The sequence below is a fragment of the Ursus maritimus genome, unplaced genomic scaffold (assembly GCF_017311325.1).
Source record: "Ursus maritimus isolate PB19 unplaced genomic scaffold, ASM1731132v1 scaffold_31, whole genome shotgun sequence".
In the NCBI taxonomy this organism is placed as follows: Eukaryota; Metazoa; Chordata; class Mammalia; order Carnivora; family Ursidae; genus Ursus; species Ursus maritimus.
This window is the reverse complement of record NW_024425675.1, coordinates 27,796,189-27,818,057: the sequence shown is the minus strand read 5'-3', so window position 1 is coordinate 27,818,057 and position 21,869 is coordinate 27,796,189. Positions and strand designations below refer to the sequence as shown.

At 45.6% G+C, this 21,869-nt stretch overlaps 1 protein-coding gene across 1 annotated transcript in view; it reads right to left on the bottom strand.

Annotated features, from left to right (window-relative positions):
* Positions 1-6,782: 6,782 nt before the first annotated feature.
* The window catches only part of IL15RA (interleukin 15 receptor subunit alpha), a 48,848-nt gene continuing 33,761 nt past the window's right edge, over positions 6,783-21,869 (bottom strand). The window contains 5 exon segments of the mRNA XM_040645459.1: positions 6,783-7,666; positions 10,430-10,505; positions 17,033-17,065; positions 18,643-18,837; positions 21,343-21,435. Of these exon segments, the coding sequence (XP_040501393.1) occupies positions 7,495-7,666; positions 10,430-10,505; positions 17,033-17,065; positions 18,643-18,837; positions 21,343-21,435 (569 nt within the window). The 3' untranslated portion in view covers positions 6,783-7,494.

Sequence of the window (21,869 nt, the reverse complement as noted above, 5' to 3'; positions counted from 1 at the left end):
TGCCCTCAGAACATCAGTCTAACTTGCACCTTAGGCAGAAGAGACGTCTGGTCTACTTTCAACTGAAGCTCATCTTGGAAGGGCCTTACTGAAGACCTAAGAAGTAGCCAACACAATATCAGCACCTCGGTTTTGTTTTCCTTTCTTAAATGTCCATTTCAGTGGTTCTGGATCTTTTTAAGTCATCACTTAACTCAGTATGTTTTCATAATCTGGACCGCCAGTAAAACAGGTAACATTTTAGTCTGTTGCTTTACAACAACATGATAGAGGGGCCCTGGCTTCCTAGCCTAAAGTAGTAGGGGCCTTACTACCTGCCCTCTGTTTTACTGCCTCTGCTCACCCAGTTTCCCATGTTAGGGTCTGTTAGGGTATCTCCATTTTCTCTTACCAATTCAGTATCGGATTTTGTTTCACTTTTTGGGCTGTAACCCAAAACAAAAACTCTAAAGGGCATTGAACAGCAAATGTTACGATTTTACCTAGGTGTGCAGAGGACAGACCATAGGGCGGCAACATCAGCCCCTTGGCATGCTGTGGAGAAGCCAGGTTCTTCTGCCTCTGCCCTTTGCCCCGGCTGACTTCCCTGTGACAGGCTGTTTGCAGAAGTTTTGGGCAGGGCATCCAGATGCAGCAGTGGCAGTGAGGAGCATGTCTTCTGTGTCTCTTAGGAGCCAGGACACCGTTCCCAGGAGCTTCCCAAGCTGACCTCATACCTCCATGGTGACCACTAGGTCACCTAAACCAGTCACGGGCAAGGGCATGGCTTCAAATAATCAGGATTTCCTTTCCTGGAAAGTGGGCTGTCCGCTTCCTCTGATGTGCATGGCTGCGTGGAAGAGAAGAAATACCTGAATACTGGGACTTGTTTGAGAAGGAAGGGGAGGGGTCGGTAGCTGCCAGTAGCCGAGTCTCCAGCATATAAACATCGTTTGGAACGCCTCCTACATGGTAGACACACTCAGGACTTCATGGGCCTTACTCCATGTGGCCCCAGCAAAGCTGGAGAAGCAGGTGGTGGAACGGGCTCAGAGCGGCGGGCCCAAGCCACTGTGCTCGGCGGCACGTCGGTCAGAGCTCGGGCTCCAACTCCCGGGCCATCTCCAAACCCACGGTATTTGCACTGTCACCATGGGAACACTTGGGACTACAACTCTGCAAAAAAATAAAAAACAACTATATTTCTTAGAAACGGAGTGCATACAAGGCTCTCAGATGTTCTTAGCCATGGCATTCTTCAGACATGACTCCTAATTCAAGACCGTGGCAGCTGTAATTAGTCGGGACTCAGGGCGGCAACTAGAGTTCTTTCTAAGCTCCCCCCGCTGGATATCACCCAAGGTGCTTCTGGAAATGAAGCTTTCTCGGAGCATGTTGACGAGTGAGCAACGACACACAGCCAGGTGGCCCTGGGTCCCTGGGGCTCAGAGCAACTTGCGTGCCTTCTAGATCACCTTTCTCTCAAAGGGGATTTTGAAGATAACACACTTATTTTATACTTTATGCTTTTGGCCCTCTGCCCAGAGGACTGAAGAAATAGCCCTGGGAAGGTAACCATCTCAGTTCGTGGTGACGGTATCTACCGGAAAGGGGCTGTTGGGTAGAGCCAGGAATGCGGGGGAGGACCCTAGATCCAGTCCCTGCAAGGCCTTTGTCTTGAAGTCTCCTTTATTTGGGTTTATTTGACATGTAGTTACCGAGGGATCGTGCTGGAGCCCCCCTCCCAGCCTGCCATCTGCCTTTCTCTTTCCTGTCTGTGTCCTCGCCTCTGTCATTGCCCCTTGTAGAATTCTCCCTGCGTGTTCCTATTTACTTTGCTCTCGCCCATCCTTCATCACCAGTCCCATCACATCGAAAAAGTGTCCTCAAACATCCAGGCCTCTTAGTGATTTCTTCCTTTCCCAAACTTGTGCAACATTACTATGTTCACGACTCCTGTGGCATTTGTATGGACTAAACTTGTGGTGTGAGCTCTTTGTTTTGCTTTGTTTCACTGGTCTTTATTTTTTGGCCAGGCAGTAAGCGCCTCAAGGATAAGTCCTAGGTCTTCAGCTGCAGCATCTCTAGTGACTAGAGAGAGGAGAGACACATGCCCGTCACAAAGCACTTTCGAGTATCCCTTTTGCTCTTCACCTTGGTGAGAAGGATAATACATGTGATATCTCCTCTTTAGAGACAGAATGTCAGTGTGTGTAACCTAAGGGATTCTTCCAAGCTGACGAGGCCAGCAAGGTGGAAAGAAAGCTTGGCACCCAGGTCTCCTAAGTCCTGTGCTCCTTCCACTGCACAAAGGTAGTAGTAAGCATGTTTATAGGGTGCACAACAGATGTTACAGGAGCTCAGAGGCAGAGGATTTTGTACATTTGAGTAGTTAATGAAGGCTCCCCAGAGAAGGTAGAAATCAAGCTGCCTTTTGAAGGGTAGACTGGAAGTGGAGGGGATGGCACGGGACTGACAGATGAGTTGATAGCAATGTGCCTGACCTGTGAGAAGACAGGAGGACAGTTCCTAGGAGGCAAAGGGAAGTGCTGTGAGGGAGGCAGCATGGAGCAAGGTTCTGGATGGCTTTTGTGGGAGCTGCCTGAGTCTCTTCCCTTGCAGACCAGGAGTCGGGAGGTGGGTCCCTAGGACAACAGGCTTCTTCTTGCAAGATGACTCCTCAGCCCAGAAAGTAGTATTACCTTGAAGCAAGGAGCAGCGTTACCACACAAAACTGGGGGCTGCTTCTGAGGACAAGGTGGGGTGAATGGGGGAGTGGGGATCCTTGTGAACCCTGCACATTTTCCCCTGGATCTTCATTCCAGTATTATCCAGTCAGTGCCTGCCTTTCAGCTAAGAAACTTGGTGGGCCTGTAAACTCAGCTAATGTTACTCAATGCCAGGAGGATTCAGACTCTTAATTTGGGTTTCCTGCCCTCTTGGTCTTGCTGTCTGAAGGATGAGATTCAGCCTGGTTATGGAAGTTTCAAGATTTCCAACTGTGGCTTGGATTGAGACTTTAAGGATTCGAGCTTATTACTCTCTTTTCTAAATTATTCACTGCCACTAATAGTAGCCACTCCTCTATGGCCCTGACCTTCTTTACCCATGGTATTTTTAGGATGGCAGCGATGCAGTCTCCCCAAGCTGGGCCTTCAGTGGGCATGCCATTCCAGGTAACTTCCGGGGAATTAATTCATGGCATGCCGTGGGCTGCTGCGTTCCCATCTCAGAATATTAGCAGGACTGTTACTACTTTGTACCTCTCTCTAAGGCAGGTAACCAATCACAGATATTCCCCATTTCCCTACTTCTCTCATTTGCAATATGCTCTCCTAGCACCAAATTCCCTACCAGTTAGGAACTTTCAGTGACAAGTAACGAAAAGTGCATCTGCTCTAAGGAAAAAGAAAATGTTTTGAAAGAATGCTGGGGGCTCATAGAATCATGGGAAGTTGGAGGATTCGGTTTGGGAAACAGAGAGGAACCGAAGCCAAAATCTGCAGAGCCAAGAAACAGTAGGACAACAGTTTGATGGTCTTGAAGCTTTGCTGCGTGTCGCTGTATTAATTCTCTTGTGTGCTTTCATTCCATATTCATAGCATAGCTTTTGAGGGTTAACTAGGTGAGGGTTATCTGATGGGCCCGGGTCAGGGCCCCACCGTGGTGGGAGCAGGAGAGGGGATATCTGCCCTCTAAGTTAGTGGGCAATAAGGCACTCCAACACGATCTTGGGTCCCCAAAATGGGAGGAGTGCTACATCCTGGAGAGCTAAGAATAACAAAAGTGGAATGAGTGGATTTACAGGCTCTTAGGAAAGAAAAGAATGAGCCAGAATTCATATAAATGTAGTGTTGTGTATTTACAAATTCTGGGAAAACAGCCATACACCGAATTCCTGATACACCCCAGGCAGCGTGAGGTGTTGGGGCTACTACTCTTTGAATCCAGCTGGTCTGGCCTTCAAAGAGCATAGGCTTGTGGGAAAACAAACTCAAGATTCTCCATTACATTCTTGATAGTCTGAGGCTAATAGTAAAAGGTCCTTCCTTGATGAAGAAAATGGATGGGACAGTTAGAAACATGGAGGGACCCTTAAATGTGTCTCTTTGGTCCCTGTGCTCTTCCTAATGTCTAGAAGAAGGTTTAAAAAGAAGAAAATAAAAGCCTTACTTACCGGTCAAGGAAAAAAGCAAGACAAAAAAGATGAAGAGTAACTAGTTTTCTTCATGGCAAATGTTGTGGATGACAGGAAATGAAAGAGGAGAAAACAATGTGAACCATGTAGATTCGCAGCCAGCTGACAGATGTGGGCTAAGGCTTACCAGTTGAAGGACTTTCAAAAGCTAAAAAAAATAAACAGATGGACTCTTCTCAGTACCCCGCAGGTACCCCAGATCATTTGGTTCATTCAGGCATCAGGGATTTATTGGCATTTACTGAGCGCTAAAGATTGAAAGACATCGCATTTCTCTGATGGCCCCGAAAAGTATTGTGGGAGATAGTCTCCAAAGATAGTTTCCATTGATTCCTTCTGTTCTTCCCCCTCCCCTTAAATCTGGCTGCCTGCTGACTCGCTTTGACCAATAAAATGCAACAGAAGTGACATGTGGCAGGCCCTACCCTAGCCTTTAAGGGGCCTGATGGTTTCTTCTGACTCCCCCAAGGCCGCCATGCTGCCAGGAAGCCCAGGCTTGCTCAGCGGCATGCTAGGGTGCCCGACGAGCCCGTGCCCAGCAGTGCTGAATGCAGCCGAGTGGTACGCCTTGTTGCTCCCACATCGAGTGCAGCGGGCTGGTTGAGCCCAGCTGGCCCCCAGAGATCACAAACAGTGGTGGTTTCAAGCTGCTGTTTTCCCTGGTGGGTTTCACAGCGACAGATAACTAGAGCAAGAAGCATCGTACCAGCTCAATCGGCAGGACCCCTCCCAGGTTGCAGGAATCAGAGGCTTTTGGGCAGGGTAGGGGGAGATGGTGATTCCGGAGAACTCTGGCCTGCAGCCTCCTGATAGGGGCGAGGTGGGAGGGATAGGAAAGGGTCGTGATGCAGCAGAAGAGGTGCGCCTCACACCCCTGCATACTGCTCACTTGCCGGTGGAACTCACACCCACCGTTCCACTGTAGCTTGTCATTGCTCGCCGCTCACTCCTCCTCGCTTCCGGGTCCCACGTGTCCTCCCCAACCAAACCCTCTGGGCATCAGCAGGTACTATTTTCATGTCAAATGGGGATAGAATGCGAGGCAGTGCTTGGAACTGTCAAGGCAGGATGGGGAGACCGGGTACAGAAAGACAAGTGGCTCAGTGCCCCCAGACATCACCCCCTTTAGAGCTGTGCCCGAGAACAGGCTATGTACCAGGTGTCAGGAAAATGTGCTGTACTCCAGTTAAGAATCTTTTAGTTTATTTATGCAGAGTGTCTTAATCACCTTCAGGGCACCGCATCAGTCCCTGAAAATTCAAAGATGAAAATAGTTCTTAATTTCAAGATGTTCGTCACTGCTCAGTGGATAAATTCTGGGGCTGTGGTGTGTCTTGGCATCATAGAGGTTACTTAGACACGTCCCCAGGACCGCACCACCTAGTAAGAGAATTCGTTTTACCTCTTTGCTTCTTTAAAACAAGCACCTGGTTTATTTATCCACCCCCACCCCACCAGCCTCTGTCCTTCCAGACCTCAACTCCACCCCACCCTGCTTGCTTCCGGGTCTAGATTACTTTCCTAGATCTAATTTTTGTCATGTGATTTCCCCAGCTTGAACTCCGTTAGTGCCTGATGGATCACAGACTTAATCGGAGGCAGGTGATTCTACAGCTCCGAAACGGGCCTCCCGAGGTCATCATACTAGTTTTGCAAAGATGATGGTCAAATGGAACCGCAGATCTGTGAAGTAGCCCCATGACGTAACACTTTTACACCCAGTAGAAACCTTTCAAAATTCTGGTTCTAATGAATGGCTGCCAATTTTTTTGTGCCGAGTTGTGTCTTCTGTCAAATTAGTTTTTGAAATCACAAAGGTCAAACTCTTAAAACTTAAAAAGAACAAAAAGGGTCCAGTTAGTGGTAAACTCTAGAAAAGTAGGGGCAAACAGCTGAAGAGAGAAGCAAAACATTTAGATAATCAGGCAGGTTCAGGATAATCAAGTGATTAAGCCCAGCAAACACAATGGCTCTGCTCCTGCCTTAGCCATGAGTTTCCTCTCGTTGGGAATAGAGAATTGCTGGGAGTGACAGTGGCATGGCTCTAAAATCCTAACACCAGCCACTGGAAATTCCTACCCTTCCTTTGCTTTTGATGAAACCATCTAAATTGACGATGGGAAGAATTTAGTCGGGAATGGCCCTTGGCGAGCTGCTGTGGATGGTTACTGAGCCTGTGTCCCACTTTCCAAGCCTGACTACCCCGCCTGTGCGCGAGGCAGTCGACGGCTGGGTTCTAGTTGGGGCTGCTCCTTTCCTACCCCATCGCCCTTCCTAAATGTTGTCCAACCCAGCATTAATCGAGCCATGTGACCTTGGGCAAGTCAACTTCTGTAGACCTCAGTTTTCTCATCTATAAAATGAGGAGGTGGGATGAGGCCCCTGATTTTATAAATACATGTTATTTTTAAAAAAGGAGAACAATGCGGGGAAAGAGTGTGTGTGTCAGGCACACCTGGGCCATAACCTGCCACTTGTTACTTCGCACATGGAAATCTTATCAGAGATTCTCCAAAACTGTGATCTGATCCAGCTTTAGGCAAGGTTTCTTTTCTCCTCTTAGAAAGAAAAGCGAAGCTCAACCATTGGGACTCTGCATTCCCGCTCTTTCTCCTCTTTTTTATTTGTGGTGCATTTCTTCTCAGTGATTCTTTCAGTGCATTTTTTTTGTATTGAAAATAGACATTTTGTTTATACAAGGCATAATCTCAAAATAACAGTTATATAAAATATGTAGATATTATAGACAGGAGTATAAATAGAAATGCATATACATGGAAAATGTCACTGAGTTCAGTTGCCTTCTTTGTGAATCCTTAAATCAAATGGATTCGTGGGCACAGTACGTCTTTGCTCCCTTTCAGTGCCTGCAGAGTACCTTAGTACAGGGACAGCGTTGTGGAGCTGCAACGCTGTTGTCATCCTTGTAGACATGTCTTAAGCCAGCAGGAGACTCGTAAGTGTCTTAGAGTCTCAGGTGTACTTCTTTTCTCTGTAAACTGCAAGTCAGGGTGAGGGGTGGAATGGTCAAGCTGCTAAGCTATCCCAAATAAATGTCACAACGAAATAAAAGGAAAGCCGAGGCCTTCAGCTACTCCTAGGAAAGCTTCAACTGCTGGGATCTGGGGAAGTCAGCCCTACACCTGGGGAAGAGGCCGGGCAGGGCAGGTGCCGAGCATCCATCCGGAGACTGGAGAGCCTAGGAGGTGTCTTGGCTGGGTGCCGTCGATAAAATGATGCCAAGACGTCTGTTTTATCATCCTGATGGGCTCTTTCCTGGCGCCCAACTCCTTGAGTCGTTTCCAGGTCCTCTTCAGCTAGGGCAGGGTTGGCGCCTTCGCTCCACCCTCTGCTGCCCTCAGTCTCCCCCTGGAGTGTCCGAGGTCATGTGGGTGGTTTTCTGCGTCGTCCTCTCTGCTGTCGGTTCCCCTGGTCATTGGCATCACTTCCATGTGTTCCATTTCAACACTGGGTGTCTGCAAAGTTTGCCTGTAAAGCAGATCATTCACAGGTTTTGGAAAGAGGAGAGGGTCGCCCTCAGCTTGAGTGAACCTCCTGCCCTCAGCTTGAGTGAACCTCCTGCTGAGCACTCAGATGGGGAAAGCCTAGCTTACCTCCGTTCGTGGCTCGTATTTACATCCTACTTTGGTGTTTTAAGCCGCTCATCCCCCAAAGAGTCACCAGTGCTGTTGGAGCAGCTTACCCCCTCGTCTCCAAACCTCTGCTAAAAAGCAGTGGTTCAAATGGCAGGAGCAAAAAGGAGAGAGTAACTGGGAGCCTGGCTAAGCCAGACATGACCATCTTGATAAAAATGATATACTATTCCTAAAGCTTTCAAAACAGTTCTTGGTACTTGGTGTGTGTTTAAAGAAACAAAGATATTAACCATTTCCTGAGTAACCAAGAGTGGGGGAGGCAGAACATCTTAATTCCACATGACTCCCTGTCATTGAACAGCATGGGTTTTTAGGCCCTGAGTACCTGGGTCAGCAATTTCTTCCATGGACGATGTCATCTACCTCTTGAGGATAGGCAACTCTTTAAGGACATTTCAAAGTAAACACTTAGAATCCAAAGAAAACAAAGACACCAATTCGAAGAGATAGCTGCACTTTCTCTGCAGTATTATCTACACCAGCCAAGAGACGGAAGCAACCCAGGTGTCCCTCGATAGATGAGTGGATTCACAATAGAGTATTACTCGGCCATAAAAAATAATGAGATCTTGCCATTTGCAACAACATGGATGGCCCTAGAGGGCATAGTGCTAAGTGAAATAAGTCAGAGAAAGACAAATACCATAGGATCTCACTCATTTGTAGAATCTAAAAACCAAAAATGAGCAAACAAAACAGGCGTTTGGATACAGAGAACACACTGGTGATTGCTACAGGGGACGGGCTGGGGGGCAGGTGAAATAGGGGAAGGGGATTCAGAGGTACGAACTTGCAGTTACAAAATAAATAAATCACGGGGATGTAATGTACAGCGCAGGGAATAGAATCGATCGTAGTAACTTTGGAGTCGGGTAGGAACTAGACTTGTCATGGTCATTTCAGAATGCAGAAAATGCTGAATCAGTATGACGCACACCTGAAACTAATAGGATATTATATGTCAGCCACACTTCAATTGTCAAGTACATAAGCGCTTTGAGCTCCTTGGAGTGAGCTAAACTATAAATCAGGACTCTAGGGGGTGGGGGAATGGGATAGACCGGTGATGGGTAGTAAGGAGGGCACATATTGCATGGTGCACTGGGTGTTATACACAACTAATGAATCATCGAGCCTTACATGGGAAACCGGGGATGTACTGTATGGTGACTAACATAATATAATAAAAAATCATAAAAAAAAAAATCAGGACTCTAGGCCGATGTACTGAAAATAATGCTGAAAGCCAGTTTGTTGAATGACATACCTACCTAATAACTCATTTGTAAAAAATAAGTTTACAACAAAGAATTGATTCACCAAATGACCAAGTAGTTATGCTTTTCAGGTTAATAAGTCTTAAGATATATGCACCCCGTGCATAAATATAAAGATTTATTTATCAATATTTCTTTACTATAGTCAGGGAATACTGATAGTTTCATCTTATCGGCATATTTATTGGTCATATACACCAAATTTACGAATTCTTGTAAGATCCTATTTTTAAAGTCTTATTCTTAAAAAAAGATTGTGTACATTTTTTAAGTCAATGAATATAGTCCTTATAATCTCTTAAGAATATAACTCCAAATATAACATCTCATGTGGAAATTTAGTTATAGCGACACTTTGAAAGTCCTTTTAAAAGTCCTTTTTTATTTTGCCAATATTTTAGCATTTTGGGGATTGTTTTGACAGATTTTCGAGTCACATCTCAACCTTAGTGTGTTTGTTTCTAAACGATCCATGAGGTTTATCACATTTCTTTTGGTTGGGAAGGTATTAACAGCTTTTGAAGATGGATGTGAATTTTTAGATGACTTTCATTTCGGCCTCACAGTAGCATTTCATGGAATTCATTTTGCCAAAGTGAGGCTTGAAGGATGGTGTCATCCTTATACTGATATATTTAGAAAAGAATTCTTTATGACTAACAACTAAAAGTTTTGTTTCAACAAATCTGATTTCTACTGTCATTGTATGATGCTGAGGAAAGATCCAAAACAGCCCTATCAACACAGAATGCTGGTTACTGGCTTCTAATTGATAGAAGTATGAAATTAAGGCTAATATGCCAGTTGAGGCTTTAATGAAAATGATAAAAATGCCTCGAGATTAGAAAAATAATAAAAACTGAAATTTCAGCAAGTGGCAGAAACGGACTTCTGGTCACCAATGCTGAAATAAGAATTTCGACTATCAGAAATACAAAAGTCAGGCCGACATAAATGAGCACGTAAATAAGAAAGCATCCCTATATTTAATGAGAACGTTCAAGAAAATATATTCATGATTGTATCGCAGCAATTGCGTATCCATCAAATTGGTTATTGGGTAGGTTCTTTCCTTCTGAAAAGGAAAGAAAACTTCGTTCATTCTTTTCTTTCCTTGTTGTAAAGCAGCCCCTTGTTACCAGTTAGGCTCTGGCTGCTACGTCTCCGACGGGTGGCCTGTGGAGGGCCTCCCAGGGCAGGCTGTCCGTTTGGTCAGGACGGGACTGGGTGAACCTGAGAGCCTGCCTCCATAGCCAGGACAGGGGGTCTTGCTTTGAGGGGGCGGCGGAATCATGATGATGCAGCCCTTTTCTACTCACCTCGATTTTTGGTAACAGACCAGAAGAAGTACCACACACATGACACTGAGCACAGCGACAGGTGTGAAGATCGCCGCTGTAAGAAAACAGAACGCAGCTGTCAGGCGGAGAGTCCTGGCAGGGGGTTCATGTCTAAGAATCTGGAAACTCTTCACAGTTGACGGTCCTGCAGAGAGATCCAAATGCCTTCCCAGCCAGCTTACTGTCACCAGCAATTCTGGAGCAGTCCCATCTGCTCTACTTCTGGGCAGAAAGTACGTTCTTTCCCCACCAGTACTGTCAGCTCAAACCATCCCCTTTCACGTCGTCCCACATCCCCGGCTCCTAATCCATCCCTCCTCGTCAGGGTGACTCGGTGATGGGAGGAGAGGAGAAGGCTGGGGTGGGAGTATGCGGAGAGAAGCCATGTCTGCTGCTAAATCCAAAGTCAGAAACTAGGGCGAGAGTTCTCCTCAGTTGTCTCTGGGACCACCTCCCCCTTTTCTTCAACTTCACAGAACCCCGATTTAGAAACAATAGCATGTTTCTTCCAATTTCATCTTTTTTTTTTTTTCAAAGTAGGCTCCACGCCCAGCATGGAGCCCAAGGTGGGGCTTGAACTCAGGACCCTGAGATCAAGACCTGAGCTGAGATCAAGAGTCGGAGGCTTAACCGTTTAATCCATGTGCCCCCATTATTGTTTTTTTATTGGCAACTTTTTATGGCGGAGGAAGAGTGGTAAGGAGAGAGAGGAGGTGTTGGAAAAGTTGTTACGGGTAAGAGGAGAGTAAGTCCATGGCTTAGGAGAAGGGAAAGATCCTGTTTGGGCTGCCTTGGAAGGAACAGCCTGGAGCAGTGGGAGCACTTGCGGGGAGGAGGCCAGCAGCCCCAGAGCATTTGAGATTTATTAGACAGGATAGGAAGNGCGGGATCTCTCTGGGGAAGCCAGAGGGCTCAGCCCGAGGGCACAGTGAACCTGACTATTTTAAAAACACTTGCATCAGTAATAAGCTCCAGGCAGAGTTGGCCCGTTTACCTCCATATTGTAAAATCTCCCTGCAAAAAAACACCTACCTGCCCTACGTGAAGGATAACAGCCCTAAACATCTGGGGGGCCGGGGGTCTGACTGGGGACCACGAGTCACATCTCCCAGACTGTTCAGCTGTTTGGACCTGTGCCTCTACAAGCAGCACACGACCTCGTGTACAGGACACATCTCCCATCTTGGCCTTCGAAATACAACTCTATCGAAAAACAGAGAAATATGAGGAAACATCCAGATTCTCTGCCGGGTACGCGTGTAAATGGTACAGTTTTTCTCAAGGGCAGTTGGCAACATAAAACAACGGCTTTAGAGAAGAACACACCTGTTGACTCTAGTCCCATTTCCAGGAATTGATTCCAAGGAAATGGACAAATACATCCAGGCATATTCACTGAAGTATTGTTTAAAACAAATTTTTAAATGTTAATCTCAATCTATTAGTAAAAAATTAATTAAACTGTTCTATACCCATACATTGGACTATCATCCAGCTTTAAAAAATTAAGAAATGGATCTATATTTATTAACACGGAAAGATGTCTCCAATATCTTAAGTGAAAAAAAAAACCTGGCTGAGGTAAAAATGAACTGAAAAATAATCCCCAGTAAGCCGTGTGCGTGTCCATAGGTGCAGGACGACCTTGAAGAGTGGGTACCAGAGTATTAAGTACTGGTGGGCTTGTGGATAATCTTTACTTTCTTTTGAAAGAATATTGCTTTTTCCCCAATATTTTTGAAATGCTACTGTCATCAGAAGAAACAGTACAGTTGTCAAAACAAAACCACCCATGCCTAAGTAAATACAAACAAGAAAAGTCCCAAAGGAAACAACAAGGAAGCATGGCAAATGAGTGAAAACTGTTTTGAGTTTTCGGACTTATCATCCTTACGACTAACAACCAGAAATACTTCCTAAGGGATGGTGTGCCCTAGAGTAAACTATTTCCTCCCTTTACTAATCAACTCGGCATGCATTTACTGTCCCTGGAGGGATTTATTGGAAAAGGCTAGTTGATGTCAACTGTAGTTTTGCTTTCATAATGCCTCTTCCTGGTTCCTCTGAATGAGAGTCGAGCCTGCAGGCTCCCAGCTCCAGAGAGAGGAGGGTTCCTGAGCCAATGATGTGACAGAGCACTTTGAATACAGGGACAAACTCCTACCCTTGGCCTCTTCCTCGATTGTATGCAGGCAAACTGAGTAAAGAAATTGAAACCAAATCACTAAGTTGCTAGGTAAACAAATCAACTGGCAAGTTCCCCACCCTTTTGTAACCGTTTCCTAGAGGATGCATGGGTGGGAGAAAAAGGAAGGGAGAGAGATTTGGTGAGCCAGACGAGAATAGAGGAAGGTTCAAGTCTGGGGGGAGGTAGGAGAACAAATGGAATTATTGCTCAGGAGGCTGAGAACGGCCTGTAGCTGCCCACTTTGACTTCAACCTGAAGTGAGTGTTGGGTTCAAAGCAAAGAGGGTGGCTGAGGCAACCAGTGGCCACTGTTCAGTGTGGATGATGAAAAGGTCCTCTGAGAACATGGTGGAGGGTGGGGTCACCATTCCTTAGCAGTACCTGCAAACTAGGTCAGCCAGGGAGTGCTGTTTCCGAGTGCTGGTGTGCCCGCATCTGATGAAGGCAGCTTTGAAGTAAGAATATCATTATTCCTGGGCAGTGTGTCTCTTCTGTCTCTTACTGCACTAAGCACATAGTAAGTGTTGGGTTCAGAGTAGGTACTCAATAAATACCTAATCGATTGAACTAAACCATTCACAGTTCATAAGTTAAAGTACATTTGACATGCCATTTGCTTCTCAGTGAGAAATCTGCATTTCATTGCAACTTAGGACCAACCTGGCCCAGAGTTAGAACTCAATCTATATTGAATAACAGATGAACGATGTAATATAGAGCTAGCTCCTATTAAAGACTGAGCATATCAACTGCAGCAGATTTGTTTCAGATATGAAAGACGAGAATTATAACATAGTTTGAAGAATTAATTCTTCCCTCCTAGTGTCCTAATGAACCTGGCAATGTAAACACTGCCATAGGTGACATCCTGGCTTTTTACCTTACAATTAGGAGTCCTCAGGAGTAGCCCTAGTTAAAGACCAGATAGAGGATATTGAAATAACTGGATGAAATTATTGATTAAAAGGGCTGCCAAGGGGTGCCTGGGTGGCTCAATTGGTTAAGCATCTGACTCTTGGTTTCGGCTCAGGTCGTGATCTAAGGGTCATGAGACTGAGCCCTGTATAGGGCTCTGCACTCAGCCCAGAGTCTGCTTGGGATTCTGTCCCTCTCCCTCCCCCATCTGTTCCTCCCCCTCCTTGTGCTCTCTCTCTCTAAAATAAATAAAATCTTAAAAAAAAAAGGCTGCCAAGTGAGCCTGTAGATATTTAAGACAATGAAATGATGAATCACATTTCCTAAACATTTATTAAAATGTTGAAGTCCTCAAACTGACATTCTGTCTGCTCGCTCATTTACTTTTGATTGAGCATCTATTTACCATTTTCTGTTAAGCTAAAAAAAAACTTTTAAAAGTTCTGATAATCTTTAACTTATTTTAAAAAGTATGATTATTGCTAGTTATCAATGGGCTGATGAAACTATTGAGTTAATTAACATTTGCTGAGAGATTACTATGGTAAAGCATCTATATTTGCGTATAGACATGGTCAACTCATTGCTCATTCATGCAGAAATAGCAACACCTACGGATGCCCAAGGAGCCGGCAGGTATCTCTGCTGCTTGTATCTGACGGGGGCAAACTCTGGGGTCTCAGGTGGCTGGGACTGTATACGACATACTTGACAGGCACCATCACTAAGTGTCTTTATTTTTTTTTTTTAATTTTTTTTTATAATAATTTTTTATTATGTTATGTTAGTCACCATATAGTACATCCCTAGTTTTTGATGCAGTGTTCCCTGATTCATTACTTGCGTATAACACCCAGTGCACCATGCAATATGTGCCCTCCTTACTACCCATCACCGGCCTGTCCCAATCCCCCACCCCTCACCCCCCTCCCCTCTGAAGTCCTCAGTTTGTTTCCCAGAGTCCATAGTCTCTCATGGTTCATTCCCCCTTCTGTCTTTAGAAAACCAGCATGATTTTAATTTCAGTTTACACCTTCTTCGTCGATAAAACTTAAATAACACCTAATGAAATATAACTCATCTTTATTTTTTTATTCCTTTGCTAATAATTACTTGATCTGGCTTGTAAGTTAGGAGCTAACGTGTTTGTCTTGAAGCCCCCTGGAAGAAGGAAATCTTATTCACATAGCAGGAAAGATTTGAAGTTTTTTGTTTTTGTTTTTTTTTTAAATCTCTGTATTCCCGCAGTTTCTTGCACGGAGCTGTCTTTGCCTATTGCAGATGTCGAGTAAATGTTTATTACATTATACTTCAGAATTTGGGAGAGAGTTTCTGATATTTTAATCTAGTGAAAGTCATGAGCTGGAAAAATACATTATAAGATGATATCCCGTAATAAAGTAGTTGTTTGAAAATCTACATAGAAAACATGGCCTCCTGGATCTTATGTGTAGGATTTTATCCTACAGATATACTTGCCCACAGCAAAATGATAGAAGGTTTTCCAATTAATTACTGTTTGTAACGTAGTCAAAGAATGTAAATAGTCACATGTCCAAATAGGGGGTTGGCTACATAAATTGTGGCAAATCCATATGGTAGGATATTTTGTAGCTGTTTTAAAGAATGAAATGGTTTTAGTGTATTGATATGAAAGGATTTCCAAGAGATACCAGTAGGTGAAAATGAACAAGGTGCAAAACAGTGAAAATACAATACCTGTCTAGCATCATGTAACCTCCGTGAGCTATTTACAGGTTGACTCTCTGAAAGGATACACAGAAATCTGGTAGCAGGAGTTGCTTTCTTCCTGCAAGGGGATTTTGAGTCTGAGATGGGGCTTTTTGCTCTATGTCTTTTTGTAATTTGTAATTTTTAAACTCTGTGCAAATATTACCAATTCAAAAAAGTGAGTAAAAAATGTGAAGCTTTGTAGAAAGGTTAATGTAATATGTGACATCAGCAGAAAGATTAGGTTGGCTACTTTTTTTTACTGGTTGCCTCTTAAGTGATAAACATTTTTGTTTCAGTGTCCTTGTCATTAAATCCCACAGTTTCTCAGTGAAAATACTCTCCCGAGGGGCTTTTAAAAAAAATGTCCTGCCTTTGCATATACGTTCTGATCATTTTAAAAACCATTCTAATCAACTAGCTGCTGAAATGACCAAACCTACTTGGTTGGCTTTTCTTTTCTTTTCTTTTCTTTTCTTTTCTTTTCTTTTCTTTTCTTTTCTTTTCCTTTTTTTTTTTTTTAAGAGAGCGTGTGTGCACACGCACATGCTGGGAGGGGGCCGCTGCGGTGCAGAGGGAGAGGGAGAGGGAGAGAATCTCAGCACAGCTCAGCTCAGCACAGAGCCTGACTTGGGGCTCAATCCCACCACCCTGAGATCATGACCTGAGCTGAAAGAGTTGGATGCTTAACTGACTGAGCCACCCAGGCATCCCTCACTTGTTTTTTTTCCCTAGATGACACTTTTTAGAAAATATAATTAACTAATTAATTAACTTTTTTATTTGAGAGAGAGAATGAGTGGGAGCGGGGGGAGGAGCAGAGGGAGAGACAGAGAAGCAGACACCCCGCTAAGCATGGAGCCTATGCAGGGTGATGGGGGGTGATGCAGGGCTTGAGCTCATGATCCTGTGATTATGACCTGAGCTGAAATGAAGAGTCGGATGCTTAACTGACTGAGCCACCCAGGTGCCCCTAGATGACACTTGGTGCAGATAAAATATAGCCACAAAAATGAGTCATTCTCCAGTAGGAAAACTTGTAAATAGAAAACAGAAATAATTTTTGTCTGTACCACGTTACGGTGGTGGGTTTTTTTTTTTTTTTTGGCTTATTGAAAACTTGTCAGACAAAAGTCTTAGGTTCTTTATGATCGCCTTTTTCTCTCCCTTCTTGCTCTTTTCTTCCTCTCTCCTCCCCTCCCTTCCTCTCTTTCTTTAATTCTTGCGAACACTTTCCACTCCCCTCCTCACAGTCACTGGGTCATTCACTTTCTCTCCTAGCCTTAAAGTTGTGTGTGTGTTCTGTAAAAAGAAGCCTTTTATATTGAGAAATTTGAGCAGTCTTGCTATAAAGTGCGTCGTGCTAACACCCTGTAAAAGATTAATGCAGCTTATGGCATCGTTGTAATGACAGCAGTACACACTTGTGGTTTTCTGCTAAGTCCTGGACGGAAGTGTAGCTGGGCTTAGTGGAAGGAGGCTGTCTTGTGATGTGTCAGCTCTCTGGTTCCCACATCAGTGGCCTGACAGTGAGGAGCTACCGGTAGTGAGATAAGCAGTCATGTTAGAATCCTGTAAGTAGGGTGATCCTATAACTAGCTGCCTAAACTGAGACACTCTTGAGAGGGGAGGGGGATGCTGCTGGTGGCCAGGCTGGGGCAGCACGCATGAGCCAGGACTGTCCCACCCCCCTGAGACTGAGGTCCCCTGGGCATAAACACTGCTAGGACAAGAAAAAGAAATACGTACCAGTCACGGTTCCAGAATTGTACGAATATGTACCTGCAGAGAGAGATTGCAGCTCAGTTATTGCTGTCGCCCTAAAGGCACTAATTTCTCATTGAGCAGGAGGAATTTTGGACAATTTGGCTCCCATCCTAAAGCCTTGAGAGATTGATGGCTGGCAAAACCAAATTCCCTTTAGCAGAGAACAAGGGTAATTTATTTAGATGCTGGGCCATGCTCAAGAATCAAATGTGCCCTTTTTGCGCAGTGAAGGAAACTATCAACAGAACAAAAAGGCAACCTACTAAATGGGAGAAGATATTTGCAAGTGACATATCTGATAGGGGGTTAATATCCAAAATGTATAAAGAACTTATACAGCTCAACACACACACACACACACACACACACACACACACACACACACACAAAAGCAAAGAATCCAATTAAAAATGGGCAGAGGACCCGACAGCCATTTTTCCAGAGAAGACATACAAATGGCCAACAGGCACACGAGAGGGTGCTCAAGATCACTGATCACCGGGACAGGCAAATGTAAAACCACAATGAGATATTACCTTACACCTGTGAGAACAGCTAGAATCAAAAAGACAAGAAATAACAATTGTTAGGGAGGAGGTGGAGAAAAGGGACCCTCGGGCAGTGTCGGTGGGAGTGCAAGCTGGTGCAGCCACTGTGGAGAGCAGTATGGAGGGTCCTCACAAAATTAAAAATGGAAATACCTATATGATCCAGTAATTTACTGCTGGGTGTTTACCCAAAGAAAACAAAAACACTGATTTGAAAAGACACATGCACCCCTGTGTTTATAGCAGCATTATTTACGGTGAGCAAGATACGGAAGCAGCCTGATGTCCATCAGGACATGAGCTGATAAAGAAGACATGGTGTGGGTGGACGGAGAGTGGATTATGCTAAGTGAAATCAGTCAAACAGAGAAAGCCAAATACCATATGATTTCACTTAGATGTGGAATCTAAAAAACGTAACAGACGAACAAACAGACAAAAGCAGAAACAGACGCATAAACACAGAGAACAAACTGATGACAGCCAGAGGGGAGGAGTGTGGGGGGATGGGCAAAATGGGTGAAGGGGAGTGGGAGGCCCAGGCTTCCAGAGGTGGAATGAATAAGTCACTTGGACGAAAGGTACAGCATGGGGAATACAGCCAATGGTATTGCAGTAGAGAAAAACCCGCCACAAGCATCAGATGTGCCTTTATGGGAGATGCGGATTACCAAGAGCTTTTCCATCCCACAGATGGTGACTCCAGAATACAGAAGGCTTCCACTGTCCTCCCATATTGGGAGGAGGCAGATATTATTCAGATTGGCAAAGCCTCTGCCATGCAGGTCAATACGGTGAGCCTTGTCCCATCCAGGAGATGGACTTTCTTTTCCAGCTGGGCTGAACCAGGGCAAAGCACAGAGGTTAGAGGGCAGAGCAGGAAGGCTGTGGCACAGAGCAGCAGGCAGAGGGTTACGGAGTTGTCTGGACTTTGGATCGGGGGGTATAATGCTGTGCAGTCAGCTCCCTCCAGGTCTCCACCCCACCTCAGGAGCGGCCCATGGGTTGCTGACCTCTCCTGAAGCCGGCAAAGCCAGTGCTAACCTGGCGTCTCCTGTGAGGCAGAGGGAGTGTGTTCCGAGGCCTTTGCTGTTGCCTGAGGTGGGGCTCGGGAGGGTTCTTTACCGATCGGCCCTGTGGTTCCTGTAGCAGGAGGCTTTGATGGCATCAGCCTGGAGCCTGGCACAACAGCGGGCTTTGTGGCCACTGTGGTGTCTGACTTGGAAGTGAAAGCTGGCTCTGTAGGAAAGTGCAAGATATGGAGAACAGAAATATTTATAATTGTGTCTCGGCTCAGCTCCAGAGGAGAGTGGACTTAATACTTGGTGAAGTCCACCATGGGCCAGCCCTCCCCCAGCACATGCCTCCATGACTGTCTGGGAAAATCCCTTATGTGGGTAACGCATTCATGCATCTGGAATGGCCATGGGACTTTCGAGAATGCGAGAGGCTCTGTAGCTGTTTACCATGGTGCCCCTAAGTTAAAGACACCATGGATTTGAGTAGATCGGGCTCGTGTACTAGAGAAGGCATCTAAGATGCTGCGAGAGCCCGCTCTCAAAAACCGAGTGTGACTATATTTGCCTGAGACATCTGGGGTGCTGATATTCGTTTATTTTTTACATGTTCGCAGATGATATCTGAAATAAGGGGAAGCCTGCGGTTCAGCCTGACTGAATCTTAGCGTATTTGAAGAAAGGGTCCTGGTTTTGTGCTGATCTGGGGGAGGGGAGCCCGCCTTGTGTCTAGGCCCTCACCCTCCCTGTCGACCTGGCAAACGGCTGCCCCCAAACTGTGAAGCATGGTGGAAGGTGGAAGAACTTCACTATTCTCTTTCCATGAAAGAGGGGTCTTCCAGTATGATAAATACCGTACCTAGGAACTGCAGCCCCGGAGCAAAGGAGTGAGCAAAGTGCCTCTGGGACCCCAGCACCGTTGGCTGTCTGGCCACACTGTGTGGGGCTGCTCTCCCAGCCGCTTATGCTGTCAGACGTCCTCCTGCCCCTTCCTCCCCCGTCAGTGCCTCACATGTACTCACACGATCTGGCCTGCCAGCACTCCAGGTGCCCTGCAGACAGAGCTCCCCCAGAGCCTTTCCACCCTAGTGCTCATGGCCATGTCACCCTGCATCGGAGACTACACTCCCACGCCTGAGATTCTGACCGCACACTTTCATCGTGTGCGATGCACGAAGGCAAGGCTGGGAGACATCCCTTGATTATTCTCATCAGTTGGTGAACCAGATGTGACTTGGGTCAAAGGGGTTTGGGAATTACCCCAAACTTAAATGTAGCCAGTGCTCAACCGTATCCTTGGTTTGTAGTCAACAGACTACCTAACTAGGAGGAAACCTCCTTCTGGCCTCGCCATCCTCCCTTCAGCATTGGTTCCCAGCTTTGCCTCCCTAAGAATTACCTGGGGGAGCTTCTAGAGCCCTAATTCCCAGACCGCTCCCCAGACTGCCAGAGTCCCAGGGAAGTCCCTGTGCGTGTCCACGGTTAGGAAGCTATGCTCTAGGGAAGGCGTGCCTGAGCAGTGCAGCCAAAGGCAGCAGGATGACTGTGTCTGGGCAGGAAGGGGGAGGGGGGAAGCCACACTGGATAACAGGACACAAAAAATCAGGAGTTAAGTGTAAATTAAGGCTTTCCTAGGATGTAGGGCACATTGTCCCAAGATATTATCATCCAAGATTCCAAATTTTCTTAACATCAGAATGGTGCTGAGAAAATTGGGATGGAAGATGAACTAAAACCCTGGAAATTCGTAATGTTGGCAGCTTTGTGCAATGCTTCTGTACCAGAGCAATCATAGTTGGGACTGTTGGGGGACAGTTCTGCACGGGTCTCTCATGTTTCTGCATGCCTCGTCAGCAGAGGCGCTGACAGCCCTCTCTTGGGACTATCTTTTCGAAGATGCTCATATAGCCTTGGAAGGTGGAGACAGCGCCTCCCTATGGAGCAAAGGGCAGACATGGTCAGCCAGTTATAAAAGACTCCAGTTTCTTGGGGCGCCTGGGTGCCTCAGTTGGTTAAGCGTCGGCTCTTGATTTTGGCTCAGGTCGTGATCTCAGTGTCCTGGGATGGAGCCCATCATTGAGCTCCATGCTGAGCATGGAGTCGGCTTGAGATTCTCTCTCTCCCTCTGCCCCTCCCCCACTCAAGCTCGCCCACACACATGCACACACTCTCTGTCTCTAAAATAAGTAAATCTTGAACTCAGGCTTCCTCTGCTATGAAGCAGCCTGCTGGGTTTGCAGGCTTCTTGTAGGCTCATCCCCGTTGTCCCTGTGGGACACAGAGATGAGGGAATTGAGGCAAACATGCTGCAGGTCCCACTTCCTGATGTGCCATGTAAGTAGAACGTCCTTGGTCTCTGAAGCAGGAATGTCCTGTTTTCCACTGGCACCCATGACGTGTTGACGGGCTAACATGCAAGGCAGGGAAAACCACAGATCCTCCCCAGTTCTGATAAGGAAGTGCATCTACAGCTAATGATCCGGCATATTAAGAGTGGATTTCGAATGATCATTAATTTTGTGCAACTGAAACCTAGCTATCAAGCAACTTTGATTTAAAAGAGAAAATTAAGCTAATATAAGATTTAATTTTGACGTTTAAAGAAAGTATGTTCTGTTGTTTAAGTTGGCCGTGGAACTCCAGCAGTGGTCCAAGAATCTGGGGGACTCACAGGGACCTGAGTGGTCGCAGGGAATGGGAGTCCTTAAAAAGTTTACAACATCCCTACCTTTTCCAGAAAGGGAGGTGCTCTCTGGCTCTGGGGTCACCCCTGCTGGCACTTCTGTGGAGGATGGCCTTAGGTGAGTCAGGGAGGGGTCTCCTAGAGAGAGGATAACCACATGGCATTTATGAGCCTGAGGGTGGAACCTGGAGTGCTTCACAACCACATATAAATAAAAAATAATTATATAAATTTAAAATGGAGATATCTGGCTTCCTGGGATAGGTCAGAAGCACAAGAAATAAGCAACAATGTTTCCCAATCTGCAATCCCCATGCAAATGCAAACAGATGGCAAACTCTTTTCCTAGCCTTTCAAAAAGACTGCGCACATATCAAATGTCTTGTTATTTTAGGTTAGAATGAAATCAATGAGATCGACTCCATTTTATAATACTGTCTTTTACATGGAAAAATGAATGATTAGTTGGTAGATTCCGTTGTTTTGTGAGGAGCATTCCAAGCACAGGAGGTTAGGAAAAGTAATGGAGGGAGTTGTTAGTGGTGGAAGGTGAGGAACCTTTGGGCTACATG